This window comes from Amphiprion ocellaris, chromosome 5 (assembly GCF_022539595.1).
Source record: "Amphiprion ocellaris isolate individual 3 ecotype Okinawa chromosome 5, ASM2253959v1, whole genome shotgun sequence".
In the NCBI taxonomy this organism is placed as follows: Eukaryota; Metazoa; Chordata; class Actinopteri; family Pomacentridae; genus Amphiprion; species Amphiprion ocellaris.
Genome location: NC_072770.1, coordinates 34,825,986 through 34,836,327, shown reverse-complemented (window position 1 = coordinate 34,836,327; position 10,342 = coordinate 34,825,986). Strand labels below are relative to the sequence as shown.

The 10,342-nt window shown below is 37.3% G+C and overlaps 1 protein-coding gene across 1 annotated transcript; it reads right to left on the bottom strand.

Annotated features, from left to right (window-relative positions):
- Positions 1-582: 582 nt before the first annotated feature.
- Positions 583-9,248, bottom strand: odad1 (outer dynein arm docking complex subunit 1). The gene is made up of 14 exons (XM_023298139.3): positions 8,975-9,248; positions 8,106-8,202; positions 7,827-8,016; positions 7,592-7,717; positions 7,031-7,144; positions 6,875-6,942; positions 6,611-6,798; positions 4,023-4,157; positions 3,351-3,433; positions 2,934-3,102; positions 2,059-2,222; positions 1,834-1,937; positions 1,645-1,735; positions 583-1,534 (listed from the first exon to the last, which is right to left on the bottom strand). Exons 1-14 carry the CDS (start codon positions 9,033-9,035, stop codon positions 1,463-1,465), a joined length of 1,662 nt encoding a protein of 553 aa, XP_023153907.2. The 5' UTR covers positions 9,036-9,248; the 3' UTR covers positions 583-1,462.
- Between the last annotated feature and the right edge of the window lie 1,094 nt (positions 9,249-10,342).

Sequence of the window (10,342 nt, the reverse complement as noted above, 5' to 3'; positions counted from 1 at the left end):
ATATATATATATATATATATATATATATGTAATAGAAAATAAACAACAAAACTGACGTTTTTCTGCAACAGTGGGTTTTACAGGGTTACATTAGATGAGAGTAAAAAAAGCAAGAAAATCGCTCAGAGACAGTGGTGCTCCCCCAATGCTGCTCAGTCGTTGTATCATTGTCGACGGATGAAATCTTTAAACAATTTATGGTCTGCAGCGTTCGACTTGTAGTAGGATCACAATCATGTTATCGTCAGCAGGCAGCTGACGTAGTGTTCACTTGTTGTCATAGTTACAGTGACGCCGTGGCTCTATCTCACAATGATACAGAAATATTTAACAAATCTGTGGATACAGACTATAAGCTGCATCACTGCCAAAATCTAATCAGGTGGTCCTTGTGTCATTTCTGACTTTCCCTGAAAGTTTCATCCAAATCCGTTTGTCCGTTTTTGAGTAACGTTGTGCACAGACAGACAGACAGACAAACCAATGCTGATCATCACAAAACTCCGCCACAATGCTTAACAGCATAAGAATCACTTTCAGCAAAATATTTTTTAAACTGATTTCATCATTCAGCACAGTTAATAGAATAGAATAGAAATACTTTATTAATCCCTGAGGGAAAATTAGGCTGCTATCACAGACTGTATACAGTCTATGGTTGTTATAGCAGAAAGAGTGAAGTTACCACCATAAATACAGAAACATAAGAGAAAATAAGCAGCAAGTGAAAATAAACAATAAGAAAATTATTAAATCCAAAATGCTCAATAAGTGTAATATACACTCTAAGTAAAAATGTCTGATGTGAAATAAGAATGCAACAAATGTTTTAGTGTTTAAGCAACACAATGGTGGACGGAAACTTAAAAAACAGGACTAAGTGGGTTTTATCCAGATATATGTGAGATTTATTACCATGATTCCACAAAAAGAAACCTGTTCTAAACCAGTGTGCACAGTGAAGCTCATCACCTCCTCTTTGGAAACAGCATCAGCGTCTCAGCAGGCCAATTAGAATTACAAAAGGTTCTGCTGCCCCCAACCTTTATGTTTGAGCATAGCAGCGAGTAACGTGTAATGAAGCGCTGCCAGTGAGGGAGGGCTATGCTCAAACCAGACTCTATAGTCAAAGCCAGATGGCAGGTCACACTTCAAAAGGACAGCTGGTTACCAGAGTCTTTATAGCCACAAACCTAATTAGTTCCAACTAAACAAATCACACCAATATATAATAGAGCAGGCCATGCCAATGATTCATCATAAAAGGTGACACACATATGACTTAAATGTTTATTTGTAAAAGCTGCAGCAGTCCAGCTGGCCAATCGAGTTGGTACCATCAGCAGTCACGGCCTCTGTGGATCTATGTCACGGTCAATGATGATTTTAATATGTGCACATTAACACTAACTGATCAGGTCACTGAGTCAGATTAGTGCATCTTCCAGGGAGCTGCCGTCTCTCAGTGAACTCCGGATTGATCTTTGAGGCTTTTTTTTGTTGCCCGCCGGGCAGGACTCTCCTTCTGCAGAGCCTACAGATCATATCAGGAAAATGAGACAAACTAAATACTTGAAAACCTGATCAAACCATGAATAATCATGTCATGTGGCTAGAACTGGGATTGTTAAAAATTGCACTAACCTCCTTCATTATTCTTTCACGAAGTTCTGCATGTGAAAACGGTCGTTCTTCCTCATCAGTAGCAGGACACTCTTCTGCATCATAGTCCACACTGATGAGTCCAAGCAACACACACATCCATCAGTTTAAACGCATGTACGCATTTAATTAGACGCATGCAGATTTCAGAATAATCATTAAAAGGCCGACCTATTGACTCCAGTTTGAATACTAATGCTCTGCTGAAGTAGTTCTGGATTCTGACCCAGAAGGATTTGGGCCAGATCTTTTGGATTGTAGTCCTTTTCTGGATCCTGTGAGAGTTAGAAAAACAGAAACACAATTAATCACATGGCAGAAATAATTAAAAAAAAAAAATACTGTGAATGCAATAGAAATTTATGTTCAGAACAATCTGATAAGATGCATGGTTACTTTAGAGTTGAGGAAAGCTTGTATGGTGAGCAGCTCATTGGTCTTCTGCTCCAGCAGACCGAGGTAGAACATGATGTTGTTCTCAGTGATCCCTGTAGAGGAACCCAGCAGATCCTCTACCTTTGAGCGGTCACACTCCAGTTTAGAGAAGATGCTGTTTATTCCTGCGAGATGGAAAAAAAAACTAGTCAGGATTACCCAGAACTGTCTGTGTATGGTAAATGTCGAGCCAAAGTTGCCGTCTGTTATGGATTTTTTGCAACCACTCAGTATGTAATTATTGCATGTTTCTTCTGGCCAGACTATTAGATTTACTATTACTACTATTAGATTAACTGTAAAAAGCAAAACAAACAAAACAAAAACACAGCAAGACTTCTGCTTACATCAAAAATCTATGTTTTCAGAAATTGGTTCTTTTATAATGTTTGATTGTACAACTGCACAATTTATTAGGGTCCGAGCACCGACTGGTGCGAAGACCCTATTGGAATGCAAGGAATTATTTATTATTATTATTATTATTATTATTATTATTATTATTATTATTATTATTATTATTATTATTATTATTATTATTATTATTATTATTATTATTATTATTATTATTATTATTCTTTCATTGCCCGCCGGGAAATTGCCATTTTTGGCGGCCTTATCATACTCCAAAATGCGTGAAACTTGGCATGCTCATCAGGACTGGCGAAAAATTTGATATTTTATGGGAGTTGCGCATGTGTGTGGCAAAATGGCTCCATAGCGCCCCCTGGAAAATTGAAAATTTGGTCATTAATTATCAGAATGATATTATAACTGAACACATGGTTGAAGGGTAAATGGAAACGATAAGTCTGTAAAGTAAAGCACTGGTAAACCTGTCATTATCTCGTCCAGGATTTTGCTTATGCTGCTGCCTTGGTTTTCATAATCCTCCGCTTGAGGTTCAATTTCCTTTCGTTTCACATCAATGTCTCTCAGTTGTGACTGATGATCTTGCTCCTGCTGTAAACCTCTAACCCGAAACTGCTCCATCTCTTCTTGGATCTGTAGAGTCAAACAGACAAAAATACAAATAAAGGACATAAACTGACAAATCTTCTGCCACAAACTAAAAATCTCACTACTCTGTCTTTACGTTCATTTCATTTCCTAGTATCTTAAAGGACGACGACCTTGGCCTGTTACTAGTGATTATTTGCAACTGGTGTAGCCAAGTCAGTTCAGTGATTGCACTGGATGGGAGTACAACCAGTTTTTGTGAAGTTTAAGCGAAATAAAAAGAACACACTTACTTGGCTAATTTCATCCCTCAGTGCCTCAGCCTCCTTGTTTTGCTCAGTAACAAAATTATAGAGGGCAAAGTTGCGATCTTCAGCTGCACAGCAAAACAACAATTCAGCAGTGAGACAGCTGCATATTCAAAATGACCTTTTTAAAACTTTTTGTTTTTGAAATGTAGAGGAGCTGGTGTGCTTGAGCTGCAGCGAGTTGCACAGAGTGTGGGTAGAGACAAAGGCAAGGGTTTCATAGATCTGCACATTCATTCTCATTTTGCATGGTGTCCACTTGCAACTAAGCCTTTTTTAGACACAAAGGGATTATTTTAATAATTTTTAAAAAATCTAAATGATTATATACTGTCTGTAATTAGGTTTTAGAGGTTTAATCAATAAATGGAGAGGGCCTAAAATATAAAATTGTAAATAAAAGATATTGCTGTAACATGTACTGAAAGAAACTCTGTCATGAACTGTATCATTATATATATTTTAAGAACCATTGGCTCTGTTTACGGATGAGTTTAAATCAGTTGAACTTGTTTTATGGCGTTTATCCAGGTTGTCTTCTCCTGACTAGATCCTTGCTTGTGTTGTATCTCCTCTCAGATGTACATCGCTTTGGACAAAGGCCTCTGCTAAATGAAATTGTAGAACTGTAGAGTAAATCGTGTTGGTTAGACTCACCCTGGATGAACCTGGTGACCAGCAGGTCTAGGTCATCCTCCCCTGTCGCAATTTGATTCCTCTTAAACATCTCCTCTAGAGCGTCCAGCAACTCTTCGTCCGAGTCCATCCTGTTCTGCTCCTTTAGCTCCGATACTGGCAAAAACAAACCCATCACAGTCGACTTAGTCCGACTGCCAGTATTTAACTTAAAACAATGACACATCTGTACATCACAGTCAATCCCAGGTAGCAGGGAATGTTCCCACAACAGTGGCTAACCTCCAGCTCTAATAAGCTTTTAAAGTTTTAATAAAATGTTCAATGAATGTTTATCTATTTCCAATAATGTGCCTATTGGGTTCAAAGTAAACTGAGACTAATCTGTCAACACTCTGAGAATATTTGGAGCATGTTCTCAAAGCAACATTGAGAAAAAGTCTTCCAGATGGTGACGTGGCCTTTGGTGATTTTTATAAAAGATTCCTGTCATTTGATTTATTAACCAAGGTGATTTATTAACTGCAATGTTCTCAGGATGCTTTAGGGACATTGTAAAGAAAACACACGATAGACGCTTCTTCTGCAGAACATTCCAACAAAGTTTCCCAGTGTTACATGATGATAACGGAGGATGAAGATCTCAAAGCAACATTTATTTTAGGAATGTTAGGACATAATGGTGTAAAAATCTCATCACTGAGCAGTAAGACTATATGTTTTTATGTCTTTAGAGAATGTTATCCTGCCTTTAAGAAGAAGATTCTGGGAACTAAAAAAATAAAACAAAACTTTGCTCTGAAAATATCACAAGAACTTTGCAGAACTTTCACAGAATGTTTTTAGAATCACAAAATTCTAGCTGGCATTTTGTGTAGCAACAGTGCTGCTGATCGTCATCAATCACTGATATTTTTAAATCATCCTCTGGTGAGCCAAAGTACTTTCCAGTAGACTAAGATCAGTGTCACCAAGTTCTCCACTTTAAATATTGAGGTCAAGAAGCTTAAGTGGTATTTTTGAGGCAAATTTGTATGAGTAATTATGGTTAAAACCACACAGCTTTACCTGACTAAATTAAATATCAAGGAAAAGACCCTACAGTATCATTAATGATGGAGACTAACCTGACTAATTTAATGCTAAACCCGAAACCCGACAAAAATATTGAAGGAAAACCCAGCGAATCCAAGGATGTCCTATGAGCAAGCAAATTTGCAACATTGGAGACGTGCAAGTTAACAAATACTATCAAAGTGATCCTTTTCATTTCTCTTACATCTCTTCAGAAACACACTGGCAGGACTGAGTGTACTTTCACACGTTTGTTGGTTTTTCTAAGCCACTGGCAACGTTGTCTGTGCTAGTTTTGATTTAATGAGCAGTTATACAACATTTACTTCCATCTCCACACTCCATAAATAATTGTGAACTAGCTGGATCACTTGGAATAATGTTGCTCTAAATGTTTTATAGCGTATATTAATAGCAATGATTTGACTCTGCAGTAAAAAATGAAATCTAAAACAGATTTTGCTGTAATTGTGTATTTGCCTATTTATAGTTTGCCATAGACATGAATAATAAACAGATTTATTTGATCCAAAATATGTTGTTCTAAATTTCCACTATCAAATAACATTTGTCCTTATATTACTGCATGGTGTCTATTTTAACGGAAAAAAAATACACCATAAACTCAATTCTCATTGTAACAATAGTAGAATTTTCTATTTTCTAGGCAGTTTGTGTTTGATTTCCATGTAGACAGGATAGTTGTTGTGTAGGAGTCTGTGCCTGCGTACTTGCACAGCATAAACTGGAAAACAGTGTTGTTCCAAACTTATTAAATATTATTATTATTATTATTATTTTCATCACCGCTAGCACCACTTAAACTTTTTCTGTTACTTGATTATTAATGTGGGGCTGCACAGTGGCTCGGTGGGTCGCACTGTTGCCTCACAGCTAGAAGATCCCGGGTTTGCACTCAGGTCTGGGATCTTTCTGCATGGAGTTTGCTTGTTTTCCCTGTGCATGCGTGTGTTGTCACGAGGTTTTCCAGCTTCCTCCCACAGTTTAAAAACATGCTGAGGTCAACCCTCATGTCGTCCTGCGGGTCAAAATTGACCCGTTTTAAAGTTTGAAAATGTGGAGAAAAAAAAACATATTTTCACAGTGAAACTTCTGATGTCCGCATTTTCAACATTTTTGGGAAATCTTTGAACTTTTTTTGGTGGAAAAGAAGAAATGTTAAAAATGTTTCTTAAGAACATTCACAAAAAAATCAACCAAAATCCAGCAAATTTTGCTGGATTTTGGCTGATTTTTTTTGGTGAATGTTCTTAAAGAAAATATTAGAAGTTTTACTAAAATATATGCTGAATTTTTGGATTTTTTTCAGACAAGGAAACAATATGTTTTGGTGCCTGTGAATGAGGACAACAGGAGGCTTAATTGGTATCTTTAAATTGTGCCCTGCCTTCATCCTGAGTCAGCTGGGATAGACTCCAGCCCCTAGCAACCCTAATGAGGGTTAAGCGGTGTATAGATAATGGTGTGATGGATGATTATTGATGCCAAAACAGTAATATTAACAACTCTCTTACATTGTCTGGGTCCCATTCCCTGGTCGCTGTCGCCCTCATTCTTCTCATTGCACTTGGTGCTCATGAACCCTTTCAGGTTGCTCTCATACGCAATAACTCTCTGCAGTTCCTTCATCTCAGCGTTGTACTGGGCGCATTCCTTCACTGCCTTCTCTCGCATCATGGTCATCTTGGACTGAACCTCCACCCTTTAACACAGGTTGCAAATACGAGCTGAATATCGGACAGATTTGATTCACATCACACAGCTACCTCAGATCTCACCTTGCATCGTAAGCAGCATTAGACAGGTTGGTAACTTCTGCGGTGTTCTTGCGGACTTCCTGCAGTTCCTAGTGTGAGTGCAGGGATGTCTTTTAATGTGACGCTTGCAGAAAAGCTCTGATTTGTCGTATTATCATATGTGACGTGAGAACTGACCTTGCTGAGCCTGTTGCGTAGCTGCTGGAAACGGACACGCTCAATGTGAAGAGTCTGCACTTCCTGCCTCAGGCGTTTGTTTGTACTCATCTGCTCGTTGAAGCGTGTCAGGGCCTGGACAGAGAGCACATGCAAACTTAAACAAGTGTAATAAAATACAATATGGTCCACTTGGTGTAATTTACATTGCACATTTGATGCAACAGCCAGAGTGGTGTCCAGTAGAGAAATAAGAAATAAGCATTGCAATTTCACCTCACAAGTTTAAATATGAAGTTTAAAATTCAACGTTGTTGTTTATGCTGTGTAAGTTACAAGTTACCACCTTTCTTTTAATTATCTTAATATAATATAATATAATATAATATAATATAATATAATATAATATAATATAATATAATATAATATAATATAATATAATATAATATAATATAATATAATATAATATAATATAATATAATATAATATAATAGCAAAAGTGGAAATATGTATTCATAATGGACAAATAACAACATGAGTTCTTCATAATATGGTTATAGGGTGTTGAGTTTCATTACTCACTTTGTCCAGCTTGTATTGCAAATTAGTTATGGCCTTCTGAGTCTGCCGTTTCTCAGATCCTTCTGCAGAACTCTTACCGGCCTCTCCTTTTTTAACCTCTGCCACCTTCAGCTCCGTCTTTGAGATCTGCCCAGTTAACAGACACACGACACAAACCTCAGCTTGTGGGAGCAAAACCATCTGTAAACATGAAACTGACCGAGGAGGTGGCAGACAGAGCAAACACTTAACCAACCTCTTTCTGTAGCTCTCGCTGACGTTGCTTCTCTTCCTTGATCTCCTCGTCCAGCACGTCACTCTCCTGTAGCAGAGCCTGGAGACACCGGATGTTCTTGCTGTCCTGCTGCAGGCGGGAAACGTTCTTACAGGCACCGAGTTTCCGATGCAGCTCGTCCTGCTCCTTCAGCAGCTGCTCCATCTCCTGCCTTCACCCACACCGAGCAAACACTTATTATTAGGACCAACAGAAGACACACACACACTGATTGTGCCAGTAGTTGTAGTGTGACTTTACTCTTGTTTGTGGATCTCCCTCTGGGCCTGGATCTTGTACGTCTGGTGATCTCTCTCCATGATCCTGTGCTGTCTCTGAAGTTTGCCTAACTCTGCCTCTGTTTAAAAAACAGCATTAGCATATTATTGCTGTTTAAACCAAGCAAGTGGTTCAATAATATTATAGGGATAGTACTACTACTGTCATTGATACTGCATGTTGATCCATTGCAATGTGTTTCATTAACCCTTGTGTCGTCCTGCGGGTCAAAATTGACCTGTTTTAAAGTTTGAAAATGTGGAAAAAAAAAATAAAAATTCACAGTGAAACTTCTGATGTCCACATTTTCAACATTTTTGGGAAATCTTTGAACATTTTTTGGTGGAAAAAAAAATGTTAAAAATGTTTCTTAAGAACATTCACAAAAAAATCAACCAAAATCCAGCGAAATTCTCTGGAGTTTGGTTGATTTTTATGTGAATGTTCTTCAAGAAAATATTAGAAAAAAATTTGGGTGATTTTTAAAAAATAAAACTTTTAAGGGAAACTTTTAAGGAATTTGGGGATTTTTTTGCTGAATTTTTGGAATTTTTTTTTTCAGACAAGGAAACAATATTTTTTGGTGCCCATAAATGAAGACAACAGGATGGTTAAACGACAGCATTATATCAAAATTAAAGCTCCGCCCTGTATAGATATTAAGTAAAAGTGTTGATAAAAATCTCTTTTTTTCACTTTTTAATATAAAATGAATGCAGGATTTTTTCTTTGACGGCTTTCATTTTACAGTGCAGTATTAGTAGCTTAATGAGGAAAACAGATACCAGCATTCACATATAGTAAAGGTGAAAATAAAGTAACAGAAATAAGTAGCTAATAACCAACATTACCGTCAGGATCCATCTCACTGTGGTCTGAGCGGGCACTCGCAGCAGGTCGTGCTTTATTCATGCTAACAACAAGCTTCACAACATCCAAGTACTGCTGTTTACACCAAATATTATATCGTAGAAACAACGTTGGCCTCTGACCAGTTAATCAAACGTTCGTAGTTTTACATCCCGCTTTTCAAACCTGCATTAAAAGCTGAAAGTTTGAAGAAATAAGCTCAAAAGCAAGTAGCGACCTCTATCAGCACCGAGCAGCGACCTGTGATGTTAGCAACCGTTGCTAGGTAACATGGGAGAGTCGACCCTGCGCTGAGTCTGTCAGGCAGCAGATTGTGGCGCTCCGGTGTGTTCAATGCATAAATGGAATAAATAATCATGCCATTTAAACTGTGGAAAATGCATATATAAGTCAACATTTTGGTATTATTATCACTGTTATTTCTTGGCTGCATGTGGGGACTTCCTGGAGTCTTTCCTGGTTGCCTGGCAACCTCACGATGATAATAAGGCTCTTGGTAGTAGCTGCAAGATGTGCACACATAATCACTGTAATACTACAAAAGGTAATTTTCGCAGCTTCTTTCTTTCACAGAATAAACAAAACAGCAATAAGATGGAAATTTGTAGGTTTTAAGGTGCTGACAGGTAGATTTTAGACAGTCTGTGCTGAATGGAGCCTTATGATTACTGCACAATGTTCAAAAACAAAACAAAAAAATAACAAAATAAAAGCGAAAAGGAGGAAATAATGATTTAAAAACAACAAAACAATAAAAACCTTGAGATATATATATATATATATATATATATATATATATATATATATATATATATATAAAAATAAAAAAACTTATGGTACCTCAGCAGTGTGCCATTTAAAGAGCAACCAGTTGATACCAACACCTCTACACCTGAGGGCTCCCAAATAAATAATCTCTTGACTAAACTGTGGAAAATGTACAAATCAATGGATAATTTGTGCAATAAAATAACTAACTGTTATCGAATTTTATCCTGCCTTTCTTATTTTCATAATAACTTGTGCAATAGCCCTTTTCCAGTAACCACAAGCCCATGACTGTTCTTGGTGATTGCTACATGCTGAGTAATTTGGGTTTGGTAGGTTTAACTCTGAATGAGGTGATGTTTAGAAAATGTATTTTTGCGTCAATAAGTATGGATGTGTCAGCTTCATTCCTGCTTCTGTGATCACTCCTTGCTTGCACATGCTTCCAGACTAACTCTTTGCACTTTAATTAGGACCATTTGATTGCTGACAGAGTGACAATACAAGTTTTGGATTTGTTAGATTTTGTATTACAGATCGATGATTGAATAAAAAAAAGTAATTGTTTTGTCAAGGTTGAT